At 35.7% G+C, this 26,222-nt stretch overlaps 1 protein-coding gene across 4 annotated transcripts in view; it reads left to right on the top strand.

The window, feature by feature from the left end:
- Window positions 1–26,222, top strand: part of GLCCI1 (glucocorticoid induced 1) — a 125,279-nt gene that overhangs the window by 18,586 nt on the left and 80,471 nt on the right. For all 4 annotated transcript variants that reach the window (XM_007982067.3, XM_007982068.3, XM_038004654.2 and 1 more), the window contains exon 2: window positions 19,946–20,097. In XM_007982067.3, coding sequence (XP_007980258.3) covers window positions 19,946–20,097 — 152 coding nt within the window. The remainder of the gene's footprint in view (window positions 1–19,945; window positions 20,098–26,222) is intronic.

Here is a 26,222-nt window from a genome sequence, read left to right as displayed (position 1 = left end):
ATATCTGACAGAGGTTAAAATTAATAGAGTATATTTGTGTTGTCCATTTTGTAAAAATGCCTAATAATTTAGGTAACTGATGGTTTTTATGTTCATTTAAGGCCTGTTATTCAGTGATGGTAGAGAAACACTGATTTAGACTTTCACACAAAATAGAAGGAGCTGGGTGCTCTTGCTGGTAGAGATAGGTAGGATAAAGATGGGTGATGTCAGCATAGTCCACATTGTAAAAGATAGAAGATAGTTTTCCACAGAGTGAGTTTCTAAGTGACATTTAAAGTTCTATTAAGTGAATTTTGATTTAGTGAGGCTCCATGGAATCAGCTTCTGAATTTTTGTTTGTTTCTTTGAGACAGGGTTTCACTTACCCAGGCTGATTGTGGTGGTGCAGTCATGGCTCACTGCAGCCTCAGCCTCCTGGGCTCCAGCAGTCCTCCCATTTTAGCCTCCTGAGCATCCAGGACCACAGGCGTGTACCACTATGCCTGGCTAATTTTTTAGTGTTTGTAGAGATGGGTCTCCCTATGTTGCCCAGACTGGTCTTGAACTCCTGGGCTCAAGGAATCCTCTCACCTTGGGCTTCCTAACTGCTGGTAATAGAGAGCCACCACTGCTGACCCTGAGTCTGTTATACTTAGAGAAACTAAACCATCCATGCCCAAAATTTGGTGGGCTCTTCAAATTAAAAATTCTGATGTTTTTATAGTCCCTCCTAAAGACTGTGGTAATACTGAGCTCCAAGTAAGGAGAATGTGAATTATATATTAATTTGAACTTCATCGTAATGTCAAAACTTTAAACTGTAAAGCAGATTTTGAGGTGATTATTTGCTCTACACAGTATCTAACTTATGTGCAAGTAAAATGATCCAATTTACAAAATGTTATTTATACAAACTTTTTAGGAAGTCAGTTATACAAGGTTGAGGTTCATCTGAGGTTGTAAAAACATATTAACTGAATAGTGTAATTTCTCATTGCTGAATAAAATGTTCTACTGAAATTTAGCAAAATTAATATCCTAAGAAGCTATTATAAATGAACATGAATACATCTTTTCCATTCCCTTTCTAGTCTTGAGTTTTACAATTTTGAGGAATGTGGTATTCAAATAACCCCTAAAAGGGAAATAACTCATATATACTAATGATTTTCTCACATTTCTCTGAAAAGGTATGCTTATATTGGATAAATATTCCAAGACTTCTTCTGGAATATTTTGTCCTTATTAAAAAAAAAGTATTACTTCAGTTATAATTCCCTAGGAAATTATTCCTAACCAGCTTCATATTTCTCTCCTCCTTCCAAGAAAAACTTTGACAACACATTCTACTCTTGTCACTATCAGGGGGACAGAGCAATAAGCATAGTGAGACTACAAATATGATTAGTGCTGTAGATCATGATTTTATGTATAGTTGTATATTTATACAGGCTGGTTTTAATTTATTGTTTCTATGTATACTTAAGGACCAAGAGAAATGGTGTATGTATGTGTATGAGAGATATAGAGAGGGAAGGAAGGAGAGGGAGAAAGAGAAAGAGAGCAATAGCATGCGCACCCTAAAGTACACATTCCTTTTTCAGCAATCACTGGATAATCCCTGGTTCCTGACATTTTCTCCATACAGAGTAGAGGTTCATTATCACGTTTGCATAATACTTTAGGTAATTTTAATATACTGAGGGTTAGTGACTTAGGATTTGCTCACTTTGTATAAGATAAAACCAATGACGGGCACACATTTACCTGTGTAACAAACCTGCACGTCCTTCCTGCACATCTATCCCGAAACTTTGAATTAAAAAAAACCAGTGAACACCCAACTAGACATATTCCTGAATGTCTTCCTTGTGATTCAGGGGAAGTTTACTATTTATAGTGTTATATTTCCTTCCTGGAAGCATTTCTTCAATGCTGAACACCTTGACTACAATTGTTTACCTCAGAGTTATTTGGTAAGATATAAGTTTGTTGTGTGTGGATTTGGAGAAAAATAAATCAGTTTAGATGTAAATCCTTTCTTCTGAATCATATAATTTTAGAATGGCAATCCTGTTATCTGCAGTTTAATTTTCTTAACAAATACATCATAATTTTCTCTGCTGGGGTTGGCTTTATAATTTTTGAGTGGAAGATTATGTTGGTATTTAAATTCATACTTGAAACAGGCATTGAAAAGTGTAATTACTGCATTTCTATTGGCTGGAAATGGGTGTTTTTATAATTGGTACCTCTGTATGGCAAGTTAAAACAGACATGATCCTTACACATTCTACAAGTTTACAAATCTGAATTTTTTAAAGTATCATTATAACTGTCTTTAGATGTTTTGCTCATGGTTTTTATCTTCTTCTTTATCCTGTTACCATCTGCATAAAAAGTTTTAAAGTGTATTCAACCTATTTTTCACAAAACAGAATATATCATATCCTCTTAGTACAGAAATTCGTATTCAATTTACATGCTTTGAAAAAGTGACCTAGTGTGGCCGGGCGCAGTGGCTCACGCCTGTAATCCCAGCACTTTGGGAAGCTGAGACGGGCGGATCACGAGGTCAGAAGATCAAGACCATCATGGCTAACACAGTGAAACCCTGTCTCTACTAAAAACACAAAAAATTAGCTGGGTGGGGTGGCGGGCACCTGTAGTCCCAGCTACTTGGGATGCTGAGGCAGGAGAATGGTGTGAACCCGGGAGGCGGAGCTTGCAGTGAGCCGAGATCACACCACTACACTCCAGCCTGGGTGACAGTGCGAGACTCCGTCTCAAAAAAAGGAGAAAAGAAAAAGTGACCTAGTGCATTTTTCTGTGTTACTGAGAATAAAACTAATAAAATTCAACAGATTTTACTCTATATAATTGCAGGTTTGAGTCATGTGTTTTAAAGATTCATATGTAATAAGATATGATTAGAAGCATAGTTATCAAGAGTATTGAATGACTTAAATTTACACTCAGAGATGTGGTACAGAAATGGAGTTGGTTTCTTCTTTTGTTGGCACGATGGAACACAGCCTTTATGGTTAAGAGATATTCAGACCTACAATGTCATTGGATTGAGTTCTTACTTCCTACTAGCATAATCTTTGACTTTTTCTCCTCCCTCATTTCTCCCATCCTTGTGGTCACTATATCTTGTCTTACCTCCTCAGAATTATTTCCTGAACATGGTGTTTTTTTTTTTTTTTCATTCTTTCCGTGTCCTAATTATTACTTCTTGCTTGGACTTTTGGAATTGTCACCTCTTAAGTCTTTTCCCATGCCAGTTGTCTTGCATCTTTAATGTAATCATTATACTGCTATAAGCACAGTTTTTCTTCAAAAAACACACACGCACACATACTGATTTTGATGAAAGATTTCTGTTGGTTCCTTGGTGAATTGGGGGTAAAAGACTCATCTCACTATCCTCCACTGTGTACCTTGTGTTCCTGCCAAACCGAACTCACTTTCTGTGGGTATGTTTTTCCTGTCAGGAATACTTGTGCCTCTAATATACATGCTTTTTGCCTGGAAACCCCTAACTGTTCTTTGCAAACAGCTTTCAAATATCATGCTTTTCTGCAAAATATTCCTAACGTTTCCAGGTAAAGACAAGTGTGACTTTCTTTGAATATTCAAAGCACTATATTTACACCTTTACATTGTACTGTCACTATTTAAGACACTTGTCATCTCATCTGAAATGTTGGTTTCTTGAGGGAAGGAATTCTGGACTGTTTGGGATCTCATTGCCCACCAAATATATTTCTCTACTTGAATGTTTCTATTTCACTCTAACATATTGCCTGACATTTTACTACTTAGAGATCCTTTTGAGTTGACAGTCATTTATTGATTGATTACAGAGTCTCGCTTTGTTGCCCAGACTGGAGTGTAATGGCATAATCATAGTTCACTGTAACCTCAGACTCCTGGGCTCAGGCGATCCTTCCACTTCAGCCTCCAGAGTAGCTAAGACTACAGGTGCATGCTACCATGCCTGGCTAATTTTTTTTTTTTTTTTTTAGAAATGGGGTTCCACTATGTTGTTCAGGCTGTTCTTAAACTCCTGGCCTCAAGTGATCCTTCCGCTTTGGCCTTTCAAAGAGCTGGGGTAGCAGGAGTGAGCCACCATTTTATTTTTTAAAATGCATATCTCTGAAAAGACATCCTTGAAACTCACTATCTTTGAATGAATTATTTCAATTAGATTATTTTCCTCATGATATTAAATTGAGAACAACAGTACCAAGAGAATGAGAGTCTTCCTGGAGATGAGATGGGAATGATAGACATAATGCTTTTTGGAGAGAAAGTAGTAGTCTTTCAGTAAGATGATGTTTGGTATATGAGAATATAGTCTTTCATCTCCATTTGGCCCCAAATCCCAAAACTTAGAACTAAGGCAGCACTGGAGTCTCTGTTGACAAGAGTTTACAGTTTACAATAAGGTTTTTGTATTTATAATGTTAAAAGGATCCAGAAAGTTCAACTGGTGTTATCTATTTTAATGTTGATGAGCAAAGAGTTTTTTTTTTCTATCAGGTGTATTGTTATTAATGCACACTTACTATCATCGGTTTGAAATTACATACCACCTTGCTTTGACAAATCTTAAGAACTTTTGAATAAATTATCAGAGTCCTGACCATCCTTTAAGAAAAACAGTGCACTGCTCTTCAAACCTATTCCAAGAGATCACCTTGGGGAATTATATATGTTTTCTAGTCTTTTTGAAGTCCTTTTTTTTTTTTTAATGTCTTTGGAGAATTTCATTTAGAATACTGTTGGAGTGAATCTGTCTTTTAGGGGTAGATGCGATTTTTGAAAATAACCAAATGTCATTAAGAACCTAATGTGGAGAGTAAGGTAGGTGATTAAGTTAGATTTTCTTATTTATGATGACAGATTATGATGGTTATGCAGTGGGAGTCACTTTAAAATTTGGTTCAGACTGTCTCCAAGAGTAATTTAGACAAATAGAGTTATTAATAATACAAAAAGTCTTCTATAGTAAACTGCTATTTGTTCACCTAATCCTCTTTTCTCTCCCTCTTGAGCCTACTTCTAGGCTGTAATTTCTGGCCCCCTTTGCAGTTATGTATTTTTTTCTTTGCTGACCTCTGCTGCAGTTAGATAAGGCTAAATGATAAAGAACACTTTCATTCATGTTCAATTTAAAAATTCTCATTTGGTCCTCCTCATTCTTTCTTTTCCCTCATCTGCGAACTGGATGCAGAGAATCTAGCAAAGGACTCTGACCAAGGCCCTAATGGAATGGTGGAGCCATAAGATGAATGAAGTCTGAATTCCTAAATGATCATGTGAAAAGCAATCTCTCGGTTAGAAAATGCATATTGGGCTTTTATTGTGATAAGGCACTAACTTTTTATAAAAATAAAGCTATAATTTTAAATTGCAGCTGCTAGCATTATCACCCTTACTGTACTTTAGAGTTTGAAGAAGGTAGTTCACTAGCTGCTGCTATTGGAGCCACTTTGAAAATTAACCTTGGGAGTTCCTGTCTTTCCTTATCTAATCTGTCACATTGACAAGTATGGTTAATTTTGTGTTGGTAGTGCCTCTGTCAGTACAAGAGACACTCCATCAACCCATTCTATGTTTGTGTTTGTAAAATGTCAGAGCATAGAAATCGTAGTCTTTTATATAAATGAGGAAAATAGGATGACAATTGGACCTGAATTCAAGTTGTTTTTTTCACTGTCTTGTACTTTATTCACAGTGATTTTAGATGTGCCTCACATAAAGAATATTAACAAGAAATAATGGAGCTATTCTACTTCCCAAAAGTCTGCTTCGGCATAGAGGTCCAGAATAGGCGATTTTAAATTTTTGAATATCTATTTCATAGTAAAGGCTAAGGAGACCACTTGTGATGTCCACAAGTTTAACAAATGTTTTGTAAGTAGATATACTAGGTGTCAGATAAATGAAAATATGACAACATTCTTGCTTTTTAGGAACGTACCTCCTGGTAGATAAGTCTTGCGTTAATCATTTAAGTGCAAAGTAAACAGATTTTGAATGTTAGTTTTTTTCCTCTTTCTCATTCTAAAGTGAAAGTAAAATAGCTAAGATATAGGTGAAGAGAGAGAGATACAAGTGTGTGATGGGACATTTCCATGAGAAATAAGTGAGCTACATTATTTATAATGCTCCTAACATGCATAGTCCAGTTCTTGTCACCTGGTAATACTACACACATTGAAAGGATTTTAAAAATGTAATCAGAAGTGAAGGGAGAGAGAGAGGAGAGGAAAAAATCCACTTTAGCTATCTGGCTTGGTGTGGTTTTGTTTTCCTCCTACTTTGAGATGTGTCCAGTACATCTGGAGATATTATTCGGTTTTGTATTCCAAATGCCCCAGCTATTCTAGGTATTGTTAATGCTTCAGGCTATATCTAAAACTATCATCTGAGATTAATTCACTCATTTCTTGGGCGCTTAGGGTGAATAGTACTCTAATTGTTCATTGAGGAGAAAAATTTAAATACAGTAAACACTCAAACTTTGTGACTGTAGTCTGTTTGTATTTCCTGGACAGTGCCATTTTGACTGAAGCACAATTCAATCGGTAATATCAATTGACTCTTTTTGACTAAGATAATAATGCCCAGTTTTGTGGCTATTTTAGAGAAAGCATAATGCTATCCTCCAATATTTCATGACACTTTGTTCTACACTTATTTATGCTGCTGGTTGTTCTATTTCTTCAGTTGCTCTCAGTCCTTTGCAACACTTTCTGGCAATCTTTTACACACAATATTTGTAGAATTGTTGAGGTGGAAGGTGTTCTGTGTATGCAGACATAGACTGGTGTTTTATTGTGTTCTGTTTTACTCGTGAACTCTGCAAAACTGTGATTTGTGTAAGACATTTTCCTTCAGGATATTTTCTGCAGCTTTTGACCATTTCCAACTTTATGAAGCATTTAATTTTGGATAAACTACTGCTTCACAGCTACATATTTGATTCTTTGGTGTCAATATATATGAAAGTAAATGGTAGAATAAACATCTGTGTTTCTGTATTTCTGAAGCCTTCATTCTGTTGAATCTAGTTATTCTGGGTTTACTCTAGAAAAGTGTAGCTAGTTGTGTTTCCTAGTAAACAACGTATTCACCATTGCTGGATTTGGGGACACAATGTGGGCGTGGGGAGAATACAGCTTGTAGACTATATTTAATTTACTAGATTATTTTGCATTAAGCAAATCAGTGGTATCCAGACATATTTCAGTACAGATTTCTATTTATCATTTGCTTTGCAGCAGTAGATTAGCTTGACTGGCAATCATACCTTAGGTTAAGTAGTTATTCTTTTTCCTAAGCCTTTCCCCTTAATCTCTTCTACATTTAACCATGGATTTAACTCTTCACCCAATTACTAGGCAGTTACGAGCTAATTTGTAATTATTATATAAGCAAAGTGTTTAAGTGCTTGAATCTTTTGTTTATAAATTGTGTGTTAAAATATATTTGGATTTGGAATTCTACAACTTTTCAGTTTAGATATCATGAGAAGGGCTATTCACTTGTCTAGGAGACTGTTGTGTTTTCTGTATTATATTTAGCTGTTGCTTTTTATTCAAATAGGAGATAACAATGCTGATAATTTTCCAATTAGAAAAGTAACATTCTAATTCTGAATGTTACTTTTCAGAATTAGAGAAATTATAGGCATATAGCTATCTAAATACATTATTTTACATGGCATAATTTGATTGTCCTTTTGTAGAGATTCTATAACATTAATAGTCATAATCAGCTTTTTCTTGGCCTTGAAAATAATTTTAGGGATGCTTTATTCTTTATTGACATGTCCAGTAGAGGGTAAGGTGGTGTGGAAGGAGCCTGGTTATTCTCTTTGTTCCTTAAGAGGCCCTTCTAGATTTACCCCCATTGCAAAGAGAACATCTTCCTGAAGGCTTTTATCTTTTCTATATGGCCCTTTCTTCAACCCCCTTAGCCCATTATCCCATCATTTCTCGTGGTAAATATCTTTCTCCATAAAAGGAACTACTATTTCTTAATCCCTTCCTGGTTCTTGCTATAGATTTCCATAGGATGCACTTGGAACTTTGTGAGTGTCAGGCTTGGAGGGAGAGAATAGGCAAAAATCTATTGATGGTTTTAGTGTGAATCCTCCAATTTTAGTTACTTTCCCCTCTAGATTGAGTGGGAGCTGATTTCTTTACTAGGTTACTTAGGAAGAAAACTTCTCTCTCTAAGGTTAGCCAATTCAACAACATTGGAGGAATATGAAAATTTATTTATTTTCTCTCTCTCTCTCTCTCTCTCTCTCTCTCTCTCTCTCTCTCTCTCTCTCTTTCTCTCTTTGTCTCCTCTCTCTCTCATATATATGTGTATATATATATATCTGGCTCTAGAAAGAATTTAATAACTCACATTTAGTTATCAAACATTCTGGAAATCTATAGTCTTAAATTCAAATGTGTTGAGAGGGAAACAGTATAATTTTACTATCCTTTTATGGTCATTTCTTCCATTTAGTGGTGGAAGACTTGCCCATAGAGATACTGAACATACTACTGCTCTCTTCTCTGTCAAAGGTGCTAACTGAATGATTGACACCTTCCACCAGTTCTTAGGTTAATTCCTTTCCAGGCTTTTGACTGAAGAGCATTCTCTAATAGATTTTCAGGAAAGACTTATAGGAATAATATTCCATAAGTCCTTGCTAGTTCTATAGCAAGAACTCAGATATAGGTTTTTTAATCTGTGACCTTTATACTTGAAGATCACTTTAGCTTTATCAAATATATTTGGTATGTTGATTATTTTCCCCAGGTATAAGTATGTCCTTTCAGTATGTCTTTCAAGTTATCTTTTATTTTAGGAGAGTTTTTAAAATTATAGTTTTTAGTATTTTTTGTTTTGTTCCTTTGGTCATTTCTTGAGGGACTCCTGTTGTACACATATGTTGGACCTTCTTTGCCTGTGTTACATATTAATTTCTCTTGAAATCTTGTCTCCTCATTTTTTTAATTCTATAGTTTTTTTCTTACCATTTCCTATTTCTGTTAAGGCATTACCCATTGTGTTTATTCATTCTTGTGTTTCTTGTAACTTAAATAAAGTTTTCCCTAAAATAAGTTTTGATATCTTTTGTAAGTTTTTGCTGAGTTTGATCACGTCTGTTTTCATATCTTCCTTGCTGTCAAACATATCATTTCTGAATATTTTTTAAGTACTGAAGTTTTTCATCACTGTTATCATTTAAAAAAGGATTTTTAGCTTACTTTGAAATGTTAGGTCACAATATTCATCTTATATGGGTATGTCTTTCTGGCATGCTTTCATTATTCATAGGGACATCTTTTATTCTTTGTATGCTTTTATTCCCTTATGATAACTTTAGGAAGAATCTGCTATTCTTTTCTATTGTTCATTTCTTTTAAGTAAAATGATTTTTTTTGTACTTTTTAATAGGGTGGATAGTTCATGATACCGTTTCTGTCTTCAAGGCTGTAGTGCTCCCACTTTTGTTGTTTTTTGTAAAATGACTTTAAAAAAAATTCTCGATTCTGCTGTCTCCTTGACTCCATTGTGCAACTTTTTCTCAACCTTCTCTTTTCTTTGCTTCTGTCTGCTCAATTTTGATTAGACTCCCAGTAATTTCTCTTCACTGTTGGATTCCATGTTGGAAGCAGTTCTTTTTTGTTAGATATGAGCATAGTCATATTGCTCTAGTATCTCAGACTTTATTGAGTTGATGTCCTCTTGCCTTCACTTGCAAACCAGATTGTGTGGAATCTCCTCCTAATTTAGCTACTATTCTAGATTGGCCCTTTACATTTACCTATTAGTGAATTTGTTCTCTGAACCGTCAGAAGCCTGGGTACATTCCTTTGCCTTCTCTCACACAGATGCTGATACCACTATGGCCCAACACTTTTTTATGCTTTCTGCCAACTCACTTATATTTGGTGTTTTATGGAGATATTTTGTGACATTATTATGTTGTAGATGGCAATACTCCTTGACTTACAATGGGGTTACATCCTGAAAAAAAAATATTTTAAGTCAAATATGCATTTAATACCCCCCCTGTAAACCCATTGTAAAGTCAAAAAATTGTGAATCAAACTATCATAAGTCCAAATGCTTCTTGACTTAGGTACTATGGGGTTATATCCTGATAAACACATCAGAAAGTCAAAAAATTCTAAGTTGAAATATCGTAAATGTGGAACCATCTGTATTATCCTTGAACTTTTGTTTGGCTGTTGTCTTAATCTGTTTTGCATTGCTATAACAGAGTGTCACAGACCAGCCTAGCCAACATGGTGAAACCCTGTCTCTACAGAAAGTACAAAAATTAGCCAGACATGTTGGTTCATACTTGTAATCCCAGCTACTCGGGAGGCTGAGACATGAGAATCACTTGAACCTGGGAGGCAGAGATTACAGTGAGCCGAGATCACACCACTGCACTCCAGCCTGGGTGACAGAGTGAGACTCTGTCTCAAATAAATAAATAAATAAAGTAGCTATAGAATATTATAGCTAGTTTATAAAATTTTCAGACTCAGGGTTAAATTATTTAATGAAATTAAATTGTTAAAATCCAAATTTCACTTATATATTAGAGCAGTCTGATTTAATTTTACTCTGGCACTTTCACAAAAAAGAAATTCATTTTTCACAGTTCTGGAGACTGGGAAGTACCGTATCAAGGTACTGGCATTTGGTGAGGGCCTTCATACTATGTCATCCCATGACAGAGGTAGAAAGGCAAGAGAGCAATAGAGGATTGACCTAGCTCTTATAACAACCTGCTCTTGTCATAACATTAATGCATTCATGAAGGCAGAACCCTCATGGCCTAATTGCCTCTTAATGGTCCCACCTCTTAGAGTGGTAATTAAATTTCATCATGAGTTTTGTAGGGGACATTCAAGTGTAGCAGCTTTCTTCATTGCTGTCTGTCGGTTGTCAAAATCTATTCTGTCAGCATCTTCATATTGTTGGAATACTTTGACAAAACTTTTATGTAAGGAACTGTCTTGAATATTGACTTACTACTCTTTAATGGACAGAAAATACTACATATATTGCATAGATATATATAGAGATACACACAAACACACACATACACACTCTCCATATTTGTCAAGGTAATGGTTTCACTTCAAACACTAACAGTGTTTGTGTTTCTGTATCAGTGTTTGAAGTGAAACTGTTACGTGAACAAATATGGAGAGTATGTGAGTATGTGTGTTTGTGTTTTATGTATGTCTGTGTATTTCTGTATGTATGGACATCAATCCCAAGTAAAAGCAGGTGAAAAATGTTAGTAGTATCCTCTACTAGAAGAGTTAATATTTTTCTGTTCGTTACCTCTATTTCTCATTAAATAAAAAGCAAATTTTGAGGGAAAATGCTTTTTCCTGTATGTCATATATTGAGGAAATTATTCCCTACTTAATTATCAAGGTATGTGACCAGTAATATTAGTTAGCACTTTGGGAGGCCAAGGTAGGCAAATCACTTGAGTCCAGGAGTTCCAGACCGTCCTGGGCAATATGGCAAAACCCTGTTCTCTACAAAAAATACAAAAATTAGCTGGGCGTGGTAGCAATTGCCCGTAGCCCCAAATAGTCAGGAAGTTAAGGCAGGAGGTTCATCTGAGCCTAGGAAATCAAGGCTGCGGTGAGCTGAGATCGTGCCACTGCACTCCACCCTGGGTGACAGGGCAAGATTCTGTCTCCAGAAAAAAGGAGAGAGAGCCCATTTTATAACCTTTATTGTTGTGCTTTTGTTAAAAACAGTTTTTCTTTATAAGTTGAGATGTAATAGTGAGTCTGTCTCGTTTGATAAAAAATTTTCCAAACTTCGGTGCTTTAACTAGAAGTTAAATTCACAGAATTTTGTGAAATGTTGTTTTCTGATTAGGAATATTTGTGTTCCTTTTGCTTACAATATGACTTTCCACCTTTGGGCAGTTATTTTAATTGTTTTTGTAGTTGCTAATACTTTGTGATTACTTTAGTATATGAACTCATTAGTCACAGTGGATTTTAGATGTTTGGAATTAACAGAATTCATTTGAAATTTATAAGGCTGATGAATCTCCTTCTACTAATTACTACTTTGCTAAAGTTCCTTAAAGGACTATCATTCTGCCACCCCCCAAGAAAATGAACTTAAAAAATATCTTTTGCCATGTATGTAATTTTAAAAAATGTATTCCAAATATCAGAGCTCCATCTTAATTTGTTGTGTACTTTTTCAGTGCTTGTTACCAGGCTTCTTTTAGCCATATTAGTGAAGTTTTCTTTTCAACCTTGATGCAAAGATACTCGCTTGAGTTTTCTTTGAAAATAGATTGACGATCTCCTTCTAAATGTCTTAACTTGTGTGTCATTTGACATAAGTTTATTGGGTGAGCTATAACTTAGAGAATCATGCCTAAATAGCTGCCTGACTACATTTTTTGGTTTGTTATTCCTGATGGACCTCAGGTTACAGAGTTTTGTCAGGCCTCATTTGGTCAGAAGCATGTTTGTTTTTCTTGTCAGCTTCTTGATTGGTTTCTTTCCAGATTCTGCAGGGCAGCCATATGGTCATTTCTGCATGTTTTCTACATTGCATGTGTGGCAGGGTTCCAGGTTTGGTTGATTAGTGTTTCAGATTCTGCCCACACTGAGAAAACTTCAGTTTTGCTCTTTAGTTTTATTTCAGATAGCATATTCACAACTAGTATCCTTTCTGTCACTTATGTGAAGTTCATTTGAATTTGGTGATTTTATTTTATGTGGCCCATGTATTTGGCTAATGTTTCATCATTTTATATGCCAAGAAGGAAGACTGTTAATAGCTGTTGAAGTGCTTAGATTATGCTAATTTAGGAAAACGAAATCTGGTAATATTTCTATTGGATGATAAATATTAATGTACATATTGGGTACAGATTGGGTAGAAAAACATACCAGTCACCTTTCCACATCTTGTATTCTCAGTTATTTTGTTACCTTTTTTTTTTGAAATTTATTTTGAAAATCATTCTCTATAACTGCGAGACAAGGAAAAAATTAATGTTAGTGGTGATAATACATTAAAAACTATAGCTGTCAAGGTATTACTTCTCATTACAGAATTAATGAAGTAAATTTCTATTAATAAAATTGAGCTTTAGCAAATTTATGCTTAGCCTTAGTGAACCAATAACAGGAAAATTCCCCACCTGTATTTATTTATTGGCTATTTTTGATCTTAGGTAGATTAAGAACTATATCATTTCCAAATATTTTAAAGTTGAAGAAAAGCAACTTAATGTCTTGTATTCAGTCTGTTCTTGATGAATTTGGTATTTTGATTTCAATAAAGATTGAATTAATATGAATAAGTGAAGTTAAACATCATGAAAACCTCACTGACTACCTGTTAAAGATTTTATAAAGTAGCTATAGAGGCTGGGTGTTGTGGCTCACACCTGTAATCCCAGCACTTTGGGAGGCCGAGGCGGGCAGATCACTTGAGACCACGAATTCAAGACCAGCCTGACCAACATAGTGAAACCCTGTCTCTACAAAAAATACAAAAACTAGCCAGACGTGTTGTTTCATACTTGTAATCCCAGCTACTCGGGAGGCTGAGACATGTGAATCACTTGAACCTGGGAGGCAGAGATTACAGTGAGCCAAGATCACACCACTGCACTCCAGCCTGGGTGACAGAGTGAGACTCTGTCTCAAATAAATAAATAAATAAAGTAGCTATAGAATATTATAGATAGTTTATAAAATTTTCAGACTCAGGGTTAAATTATTTAATGAAATTAAATTATTAAAATCTAAATTTCACTTATATATTAGAGTAGCCTGGTTTGCTTTTCCTCTGGCACTTTCGTTTTGTAAGAGTGCCTACTTTGTTTTTTTCAGACTTACATTTTTGAGGAGGTAGTTTTTTTGGTTTCAGTTTTTTTTATTTTTTTATTTTTATTTTTATTTTTTTTTTTTTTGAGACAGAGTTTCGCTCTTGTCGCGCAGGCTGGAGTGCAATGGCGCGATCTCGGCTCACTGCAACCTCTGCCTCTTGGGTTCAAGCGATTCACCTGTCTCAGCCTCCTGAGTAGCTGGGATTACAGGCGCCCACCACCACGCCCGGCTAATTTTTGTACTTTTAGTAGAGACGGGATTTTGCCATTTTGGCCAGCCTGGTCTCAAACTCCTGACCTCAGGTGATCCGCCCACCTCAGCCTCCCAAAGTGCTGGGATTACAGGCGTGAGCCACCGTGCTGGCTCAGGAGGTAGCTTTTATTGTAACTACTTTCAACTTTTATTTGCATGCAAAATGCCTTGTTTGTGTGGTTGGGTCTTTTTCTGAAGAAGCTATACTGTACTTTATCTTTCTTACTTTCTAGTGTTCCTAAGCATTCTACCTTAGAGTGTTTTGTATTTAGGTTTTAAGGTTCTTATTGCCATGGCCAAAACTTAATTTACTAATAGATAATGACCTTTTGAAGGAGCTGACTGCATGTTTAAATTTATTAAATCGAAAAGTTTAGCTGCTAGTCACAGATTCCAAAGAATTGGTTGACTTTTTTGCAGCAGGATATTTTCTAGAGTGTATAGTCAAACTTTTAATGTCTCTAAATAGTTTATTGGCCCTGCAAAATTTATTTTTTGAGGTACAGAAAGAAAATATTTCTGTATTTTTGTTTTTTATTTCCTACATATACATTTATATTTTTCTGTTTTATAATATATAACATATTAGCAATATCGTAGATATCCAGTTCATAAAGAAGCAGCTACACATTACTGCATGCCTATGTATTTACCAATAGGATCACCTAGTCAAAATAATTTGAAGACCACAGTTCGGACAGAGTAGTTACAGAAAGTGAACACTAAGGGTAGAGTGTGTGATCTTTTTAAAGAGATAAGTAAAGATTCAATGATTAAAAATACAATAGGCCGGGTGCGGTGGCTCATGCCTGTAATCCCAGCACTTTGGGAGGCCGAGACGGGCAGATCACGAGGTCAGGAGATCGAGACCATTCTGGCTAACATGGTGAAACCCCATCTCTACTAAAAATATAAAAAATTAGCTGGGCGCGGTGGTGGGCGCCTGTAGTCCCAGCTACACGGGAGGCTGAGGGAGGAGAATGGCGTGAACCCGGGAGGCAGAGCTCGCAGTGAGTCGAGATCGTGCCACTGCACTCCAGCCTGGGCGACAGTCCATCTCAAAAAAAAAAAAAAAAAAATATATATATATATATATATATAAAAGAAAAGAAAAATTAAGTAAATATAGAGTAAATAAGTGAAAGTAAATAGAGTATTATTATACAGACCAAGGGACTCATTTATAGATTATTTATGTATTTAACTCATTATAAAACATTAAAATGGGCTGAGTATTGTGACTCATACCTGTAATCGCAGTGCTTTGGGAGCCTAAGGGGAAAGGATTGCTTGAGGCCAGGAGTTTGAAATCATCTTGAGCAACACAACGAGACCCCCATCCCCGCAAAAAATTTAAAAATTAGCCCGATGTGGTGGTGCACACTTGTAGTCCTAACTACTGTAGACCCAGGATTCCAGGCTGCAGTGAGCTATGATTACACCGGTACACTCCAGCCTGGGCAGGCGACAGAGCAATACCCTGTGTCTAAAAAGAACAAGGCTGGGAGTGGTGACTTATACCTGTATTCCTAGCATTTTGGGAGGCCAAGGTGGGAGGATCGCTTGAGCCCAGGAGTTTGAGACCAGCCTCGTTAATATAGTGAGACCACATCTCTATAAGTTTAAAAAATTAGCTGGGTGTAGTGATGCGCACCTGTGGTCCCAGCTACTCAAGAGACTGAGGCAGGAGGATCACTTAAGTCTGGGAGTTTGAGGCTGCAGTGAACTGTGATCATGCCACTGTCCTCTAGCCTTGGGTGACAGAACGAGACCATCTGTAGAAAACACAAATAAAATAAATTTAACACCACCCCCTCAAAAAAACCATTAAAAATGGTTCCTATTGTTTATTTACTAAACTAAAAGGAGTTTTAATAATTAAATGGACTACATACAACTTTTCAAATTGTTTGGAGCAATTTAAGTAGAGGTGCAAGTTATTCACTTAGAATGGTGTTTCCTTATCTGGTTATAGCTGACCTTTATATAGGCCTTTTAAATTTAGAGGTCAACTGATAAATGTTGGCTTTGCCTCTCAACAGTTTGTTGTCTTTTGTTTCTTCATGGTGGAAGGAATTTAAAGTAAACTTTAAAATTTTAAACAAATTATTATAAATTGGATAATGGGAGATGTTACTTTTCTGTTTCCCAGTGTTGCTAAAATTAGTAGGTATTTATCACCAGGAAAAATATTCAAAAAATTAATATAAATAACTTCTAGTCGTGTTAATAGAACTAGAAACAGTTTATGTGTCTTACAAGTTACCTGTGACGTGGGGAGGAGGTAAAGATAAAAGGAGAAGAAACAAACAATAAAACAGAAAGCAAGCAGCAAGGAAACATTCCAAAATAGGAAAAAATTACATGACAAGTTAAACCAGATTTGTTATAACAATAAATATAAGTGGGATAAGCTCACCTTTTACAATCAGAAGGCTTGCTGCAATGTTTTTTTCAAAAGGTATAAAAACATACTTTGTTTTATGATACACATAAAAAATCTTTTAAGAGCTTGTAAATGAAAGGGTGGGCATACCATGCAAATTAACAGAAAGAAAGCAGAAGCGGGTCATAATATTCAGTATGATAAAATTTAAAAAATAATTAATGGGACAAATTATAATAGTGATGCATATAAGCTGTAATGTTGATGTCAGTAATCTATATGTACCCTTTGTCATTACGTAATGGCCTTCTTTGTCTCTTTTGATCTTTGTTGGTTTAAAGTCTGTTTTATCAGAGACTAGGATTGCAACCCCTGCTTTTTTTTTCACTTTCCATTTGCTTGGTAGATTTTCCTCCATCCCTTTATTTTGAGCCTGTGTGTGTCTCTGCACATGAGATGGGTCTCCTGAATACAGCACACTGATGGGTCTTGAATCTTAATTCAGTTTGCCAGGCTGTGTCTTCTAATTGGGGTATTTAGCCCATTTACATTTAAGGTTAATATTGTTATGTGTGAATTTGATCCTGACATGATGTTAGCTGGTTATTTTGCCCATTATTTGATGCAGTTTCTTCCTAGCATCGATGATCTTTACAATTTGGCATGTTTTTGCAGTGGCTGGTACTGGTTGTTCCTTTCCATGTTTAGTGCTTCCTTCAGGAGCTCTTGTAAGACAGGCCTGGTGGTGACAGCATCTCTCAGCATTTGCTTGTCTGTAAAGAATTTTATTTCTTCTTCACTTATGAAGCTTAGTTTGGCTGAATATGAAATTCTGGGTTGAAAGTTCTTTAAGAATGTTGAATATTGGCCCCCACTCTCTTCTGGCTGCAAATCAAAACCACAACGAGATACCATCTCATACCAGTTAGAATGGCATTCACTAAAAGTCAGGAAACAACAGATGCTGGAGAGGATGTGGAGAAATGGGAACGCTTTCACACTGTTGGTGGGAGTGTAAACTAGTTAAACTATTGTGGAAGACAGTGTGGCAATTCCTCAAGTATCTAGAGCTAGAAATATCATTTGACCCAGCGATCCCATTACTGGGTGTATACCCAAAGGATTATAAATCATGCTACTGTAAAGACACATGCACACGTATGTTTACCGCGGCACTATTCACAATAGCAAAGACTTGGAACCAACCCAAATGTCCATCAATGATAGACTGGATTAAGAAAATGTGGCACGTATACACCATGGAATACTATGCAGCCATAAAAAGGATGAGTTCATGTCCTTTGTAGGGACATGGATGCAGCTGGAAACCATCATTCTCAGCAACCTATCACAAGGACAGAAAACACTGCGTGTTCTCACTCCTAGGTGGGAATTGAACAATGAGAACACTTGGACACAGAGCAGGGAACATCACACACTGGGGCCTGTCATAGGGTTGGGGGAACTGGGGGAGAGATAGCATTAGGAGAAATACTTAATGTAAATGACAAGTTAATGGGTGCAGTAAACCAACATGGCACATGTATACCTACGTAACAAACCTGCACATTGTGCATATGTACCCTAAAACTTAAAGTATAATAAAAGAAGAAAAAAAAAGAATCTATATGTGATAAATAATATAGAACTAAAATATAAAGGTCAAAAACGTGCAAAGAATAAAGAGAATTTTTAGAACTCAATAGTAGTTTAAAGATTTTAGAATACCCTTCTAAGTCTGTAACAGATAAAACTGATAATTATTCCTATATTCTATAATTTAATTCAATTGATATATAAGACAAGGAACTATATATTCTGAAAATAAAATGCCTTCTCTTTGATTTATGAAATGTTTATAAGAAATTACCATGTTTTTGGTCACAGGGAAAATTTCAGGTAATTCCAAAGAGTAGAAATGGGTTCCACTGGATTCACTGCCTTCAGTACAATACAATTGGAGCTAAAGTAATACAGATAAAGAGGAACTCTGGTAATTTTCAGATCTTTTCTTACAATTCTTGGGTCAAAGGAAAAAATAAAAACTGTAGTTCTAAGCTATTATCTGCATAATATGATAACATGCATTTTGTTCTGTTTTTCTGGTAAACTAATAATTCTGATTTCAGGAAGGTAAAGGACAGCATTCAATAATAAATGTTTCTTCACCCTCTGTAAAGAGGAAGGCATTTTTGATGTGAGATATGACTCTGAAAAGACTCTTAGCCTTGGGAACCTGTAAATCTGCTGGATCTATCGTAGAATGCACATTAGTAGTACATTATTTAGGATGGATATATGGAAAATCCTCTATAGTTTCCTTATAGATTCGGTATTCAGTGTGATTAATTTTTAACAGAGATACTTGTGATACCCCTATGGAAAGGAGAAGTTATGGCAGATTGATTGAACTGTGTATAATGTCTAGAGATTTTGGGTTCTTTTTACCTCTGTCCCTTGTTTGCATCTCTTGTTCAGTGTCCCTCTAGGCCTCAAATTCTTCATCTGTGAATGAGGAAGTTGGATTAAAATATAAAGTTATTTATACATGTTATTTTTGTATAGCTGTGAATATATTTATTAAGTGAGTACTGAATGTTGACTCCTATTTAGTCTGTAGGGTTTAAACTTATGCTCTGATGGGGGAGAGAAACAGGCTTAGGGTGCCCTGAAAGCAGAGACAGGCAAGTATATCTTAGAAGGGGAGAGGAAAGGGCATTGGGGAGATTTTCACAGAGTCAGTGTGACATCTGAGCTGGTCTTGAAGATAAATGGATTTGTCAAGTAAACAAGAAAGAGAGTTCTAGGCTCAGGAAGTAGAATGTACAGAGGCAGAAAGAGTGTATTTTACCTTTGGAAAAACACAGGCCATTCATGTGTTGCTTAGCATGGGATTATGGAATAGCAAGATATTAAACATTGAGGCATATGGCACCCAAATCATGAAAGCTTATTATGTCATACTAAATAATACGGGTTTTAAATTAAAGACAATGACTAACCATGGAAATGTTTTCTATTTGGGCATGACACTAAAACTTAGTTGAAATGGATACAGGGATAGCAGTTAGAAAACTGGCAGTTCAGGTGAGACATGAATAAGAGTCTTAATTAAAATAATGGCAATGAGATGATATGCAGATTTGTATAAAATGGATAGGCTTCATAGGGTCTGTGGAAGCCCTGGAAATGTATGTAAGATTTAACATGAATGCATTTTCCTTGGGACATGGTTCATACATTTCATCTGATCATACAACAGGGCTATTAGTGTAAATATACATATAATGGGGAAAATTGACAGGATGACATTCTACAAACTATGAAGTTAAAGAACTTTAAATTTTATTTTCTTCACTAATGACTACTCTTTTTTTTTTTTCTTCACTTTTTGTAGCGGACAGGGCAAAATCTCAGCAAGTTCGAACCTCTAGTACAATAAGGCGAACCTCCTCTTTGGATACAATAACAGGACCTTACCTCACAGGACAGTGGCCACGGGATCCTCATGTTCACTACCCTTCATGCATGAAAGACAAAGCTACTCAGGTAAAAAAAAACAAATCAAAATCAGTTTATTACCCTGCACTTCTTCTGTTTTGATCACAGTAAAGAAAATGTAATATAATCAAATTTTCCCAAATTTGAAATAAGTCCAACCAAGGAAGAAAGGAAAAATCCATTGTTTTAAATAAACTTTGTAAGAATTGTTTTTTGTCATCTGGGTTTTAGAAGTTTTGAAATTCTTTAATACTTAAGTAGCACATCAGTCTATATTACATGGTTTTAGACATTTACATTTATTAATGTCTAAAATTAATAGACATTAATTTTAAGAATAGCTTTGCAATAGCAATTAAAATGACTAGTAATCATTTTAGAAAAATATCATTTTTTTAAAAAGAGTTTGCACAATTCTTGAAAATAATTTATAAAGTAGTAACACATGCCTAATGAAATCTTGTTGGAGAATTTATTTTTTTCTGTTTAAAACCAAGACTAAAAGCCTTCAGAGGGAAATATAAATTAACTGTCACATTTTCCCTATTTTTGGAAGGATCTCCGAGCTTTTGATTTGAAAAGCTTTTCCTCCATGTCAGAAAAAAATCTGAAAACATCTTTATTCATGATTATCTGAGTTCTTGACCATACCTTCATAACTGTAGTCAATCAGCATTTATTGGCATAAAGAAAAATACTAAAAATATAAGAGTTAGTCATTGGCTTTAAAAAACCTGGAGCACAGTTAGGTAGATAAGATACACATTTATAAAAATTGGTAAAAGAAGACAGTATATAATTAGATGTTAGATGAATAGAGTATGTAAATGTGAGGGCATTCAAAGGAAAGAACATTTTGGGCTTTGTAGGTTAGGGAAATAGAATAATTAGAGTTTCATGTCTGAAGACTGAGGAAAAAAAGTTTTAGACATGATCTATAAAACTCTGCTTCTCAGTTTTTGTCATTTTCTTTCTCAGGCAAGCTTGAAGCTGTGAAATTGGCTGCTTCTTTATCATCTATCTCATCAATTCTGTCCTCGTAATATTTTATGCTGCCCTACTCTTTTGCTTTCCATTCTTCGTTTAGTGAGGAAGGTGATAAGTTTAATATGGCAGGCAGTGGAATTTCCAAATAGAAATAACTAGCAAAACTTAGAGGTATGGGCTTGGACAATTAGAGATCTGTACACAGATAATTAATTCAGAACCATCCTTCCAGAGGAGTTAGATTCACAAATATGATAAAATGTAGGTACAGAAAATAAAATTTAAAAATAATAATTAAAGAAAAAGAAAAATTTTAAAAATGTGGTTATAGAGTATGAAGGAAGAAGGTCAAGTGATAGAGGACTTAGTTTTTGGAAAGGTACACGCACACACAAAAAAACTAATGTATTCATCTGAAAGCAGCAAGAGGAGGCGGTAGTTAATATTTATTAACTATGTATGGTGTACTATTTGTTTTATAACTTGTTTCATTTAATTCTCACAAGACCATGGCAACATTACACAGATGGAAAAGCAGTCACTCAGGGAACTTAAATGATTTATCTGGGAGTATAATGCTAGAAAGTGTTGGAGTCAGATTTCTAACACAGGCTAATCTATTAACCAATATGAGCTTCATTTTTATTAAAATAGGATTATAGGATAATACAGACATACATATGTATGTTATGTATATATGTACCTAGTGCTGTGACATTGCACTAAAAAATGGTAGCTATTCTTTTTAGATTACCAAAAACACTCACAAAAAAACCAACATATGAAATGTAGCTATGTGCTGACGGTGTCCAGAGGGAAACATATTGTTTTTTTTTTTTTTTTTTTGAGACAGAGTTTCACTCTTGTTGTCCAGGCTGGATCATGCCCATCATGATCTCGGCTCACTGCACCCTCTGCCTCCCAGGTTCAAGCGATTCTCCTACCTCAGCTTCCCGAGTAGCTGGGATTACAGGTGCCCGCCACCATGCCCAGCTAAGTTTTTGTATTTAGTAGAGACAGGGTTTCACCATGTTAGTCAAGCTGGTCTCGAACTCCTGACCTCAGGTGACCCACATGTCTTAGCCTCCCAAAGTGCTGAGATTACAGGCATGCGCCACCGCGCCGGACCCAGAAACATTGTCTTACTCGCTCTTCACAAAAACTCTGAAAAAAGAAGAGAAGCCAGAGAAAGATCGAAAGGCTAAGTGAAAAACTGGAATAGTGAAGGCTTAGAAATCAGAGAGAAAGCTATTCTAAGAAAGGAAAAATTGTTGACAGTATCAGATGCTAAAGAGAGGTCATGGTGATTAAGGACCACATTTGGGGATCAGAGGCACATTATCTTGGAGAGTGCAGTATTAGAGATAATGGTAGAGTAGGAGACCCAGATATTTGGGAGTTAAGAGAGTGATGTGAAGATAGAAGAAAAGAACACTGGACATGTTTCTTACACATGTCTGGTTTTTTATCTGTGCAGTGGGGTTAATAAAACCTAACCTATGATATTACTATGTGATTAAGTATGATACTATTGAAGGCAAATTTGGCAAATACTATATACACATTTAAGTTATGAGTAGTATGTGTAGACATGTCCACTTGTAACATTTGCAGCGTCTGCAGCAAATATAAAGGCCAATATACTATATGTATGTAAGTTAAATTAACAAATTATTGAGTAAAATATACTTTGTCCTCCCCCCAACCAATGACAAATAATCTTCATATGGACCTGGAAGATAAGGTTTAAACTAAGAATTCTCGGATTCTTCAGAGTTACGTGCCAGTATATGTCCACATGGGCCAGGCCCACCAGGCCCACTGGGCCCACCTCGTCTGAGCCTAAGTCCCATTCTCTTCTTACCCTACAATCTATTCTGTACTTCAAGCTGGCTTTACACATATACTTGGACCCACCAGTCCTCACATTCAAGTGCCATCCTCAAGAAGCAAGAACCAGGGAATGGGTCTGCAGACCTTAGAAGCCAGGCCTACTGCTGTTTGGTCAGGAAATTCCTGGTTTTAGATTACCTGGAGTACAGTCTGCAGCCAGGATGGGCTCATAATGTCCATGCTTTTTGCTCCCAAGGTCTCTTATCCCATGGGAAGGGGCATGGCTGCTAGAAGGCCAGAGTAATTTCCCCTAAATTTTGAGGTCCAGGATAAGGGCTTGTCTGGCTTGCATCTATCTGGATGTAGGTCATTTATTTGAGAAGCTTGACTTTGAAAAGAAGGTAAAATATAGGGCTCATTTTACAGATGAGGAACCTGAGGCTTAGAGAAGTTAAGTAATTTATACATCATTACATAGCTGTACATTAATATGTACTATGTACATATTACGTAACAATGTAACATACATATTATATATTACATCGTTACATAATATGTACATCGATGTACATATTACATCGTTATGTAATATGTACGTAGTACATATTAAGTGTGAGGACAGTGAACCCAGACCTGGCTGATTCTGAAGTATTTCCTTTTTTTCTTCAGCTGTCTGTTGCCTTTTATGGCAACCACTAACCACTAACCTACTTCTTGCCTCACAAGCATAAGAAATGGTCTTGCCCTAACCATCTGTTAGTTTAATTGGAGATATAAGAGATGAACATATGAGACTTTTTATGGCGTCATCCATTCCTCCTGGATTAACTGTTGAACTCTTAGGGTTGGAAGAAGTAGTTTTATTTATGTAGTGGAAATTGATGGAAGGAAGGTGGTATACTCAACTTGCTACAGACATTAAACACCTGGGTTGTTTGGCCTTGGTGGAGGGTGTCTCCAGGGTGTTCTTCCTTTTATATTTCTATGTTTCAGCTCCCTTAATTATTGAGAGCTTGACATAAAAAATTTAATATGTTTAGTATGTTTATATATTAAAAAGAAGTAGCATAGTGTTGTGAAAAGATTGTAGACTTTGGAAGCAGATCATGTATTCAAATCAAGGCCCAGTGAGGGAACTTTCTGAGATAATGGAAATGTTAATTTAATTTAAAAATTAGTTAATTTTAATTAAGTAAAAATTATATATTAATGGTGTACAACACGATGCTTTGATAGACACACACACATCTGAAATGATTACATCAGTCTATTTAACATACACATTTTTTTATGTGTGGTGAGAACACTTAAAATCTACTCTCAGCAATTTTCAAATATACAATATATTTCACTGTAGTCGTCAAGATATACAGTAGATCGCTTGAAGCTGTTTCTCATAAGTGAAATTTTGTGTCCTTTGACCAGCATCTCCCAAGGACCCCTAGCCTCTGATAACCACTATTCTACTCTCTATTTCTGTAAGTTAAATGTTGTATTTTTTTTTTTTTTTTTTTTTTTTTTGAGACAGGGTCTTGTTCTGTTGTCTAGGTTCGAGTGCAGTGGTGTGATCTCGGCTCACTTCAACCTCTGCCTCTCAGATTCAAGCAATTCTCAGGTCTCAGCCTCCCAAGTAGCTGGGAAGTAGCTGGGACTACATGCCCCCGCTACCACGCCCAGCTAATGTTCGTATTTTTGGTAGAGGTGGGGTTTCGCCAGTAGAGGCTGGTCTTGAACTCCTGGCCTCAAGTGATCCACTAGCCTTGGCCTCGCAGAGTGTTGAGATTACAGGCCGGAACCACCATGCCTGTCCAGTGTTATATGTCTTAATAGAAGTTTGAGTTATGTTGGTGAATTCATTTATCGGAACTTACCCAAGTGTACACTTGTGCATTTTGCTGTATAACTTTAACTTTAAAAATACAGAATATGAACAGAAAACAAATACTGAACTCAGATGTTTAGAGATGAAGTATACTGCCATCTGCAACTTTGAAATGAATAAAAAATAAGATCAATTGATGGGTGGATACCTAGATAGATACCTAGTGGAGCAAATAGAGCAAAATGTTATTTAGAGAAGCTGAGTATTGGCTTTATGGGCCTTCACTGAACAGTTTTTTTTTTTTTTTTTAACTGTTCTGTTTGAAATTTTTATTAGTAAAATGCTAAAAAAAAATTCATGGCCCACTGACTTAACTGCTTTGTGACCCAGTCTTAAGCTTTCTTTCCTGTAAATTGAAGTTACTAATACCCGATGTGCACATTCACACATTTATTCTGAGGATTAAAAGATACAGCTTTACATTTTTAAGGCCTCTGAAGAAATGGATCACTGCCAGTTATTTAGAGTCATCTGTTTAGCCTTGTAGAAAGAAAAACTAAAATCCATTTGTGAAATTTAATATTTTATTACTGTAGCCTTGCAGATACAACCTTTTTAAAACAAAAAATGTATTACCAACTCTTAAAATTGAACTTGCAATTAAGGTTACTGTAATAAGAAAGTAATCGTTCCTCAGTCTTCACCCCATAGTTTAGGTATAGTCTCTGGACAAATTTTAAATTCTGTGTTTGAGTGTGTTTTTAAACATGAAAGTAATATATATTCTTTGTAAAGTGGCCAAGTAATAAAAATAACATATACAGCAATAATCAGAGATATTTCCTACAACTTCCCAGGTATAGTAGTGATTAGAGCTGTTCATAGATACTGGCATTCTCTCTCCTGGGCACATGGTAGGATTCTGCTTCTCTGCCCACTTGAAGTTAAGTGTGGCCATGAGACTTGATTTGGGAAGAAGCTTTGAAGAACTGGTGCATTCTCTCTGACGGGGAAGTAACTGTTCACTCCTACTCTGTCCATCTGGGTCACTGACAGTGACAAGCATAGCCTTCTTAATGATCCATACATGTAGTATGAGCAATAAATTAACATTTGCTGTTTTAAGTCATTTGGATTTGGAGATTGTGTGGTTACTATCCTATAATCTAGTCTTTACTGACTACTATGCAATGTATAACCCTTTTAAAGAAATTTTTGTAGGACTTTCAGAGCATAGTATGTTATTTTTCTTAATTAAAAGCTTTTCAAAAGATTCATTGTGGGCATAAAATCAGTATCAAAATAGAATGAAAAAAAAGCGCTAGAAGTGTTATTTTTTCTTAGAGTTTTGCCATTTGCTTAATTAAGTTGTTTTCTTAATCTTATTTAAACATTTAAAAAATTGTATCTTAATAGTTTATTTTCCTGTTATACCTTTCTTTGAGTTTTATGGACCTTAAAACTTTTTCTGATACAATTAGGTGCGATTTTCTTTGTATGAGTAGTCCATCCAAAACAGCCCCTGGAAACA

This window comes from Chlorocebus sabaeus, chromosome 21 (assembly GCF_047675955.1).
Source record: "Chlorocebus sabaeus isolate Y175 chromosome 21, mChlSab1.0.hap1, whole genome shotgun sequence".
NCBI classification, from domain to species: domain Eukaryota; kingdom Metazoa; phylum Chordata; class Mammalia; order Primates; family Cercopithecidae; genus Chlorocebus; species Chlorocebus sabaeus.
The sequence above is the reverse complement of the archived record's forward strand: the minus strand, read 5'-3'. Positions and strand labels throughout refer to the sequence as shown.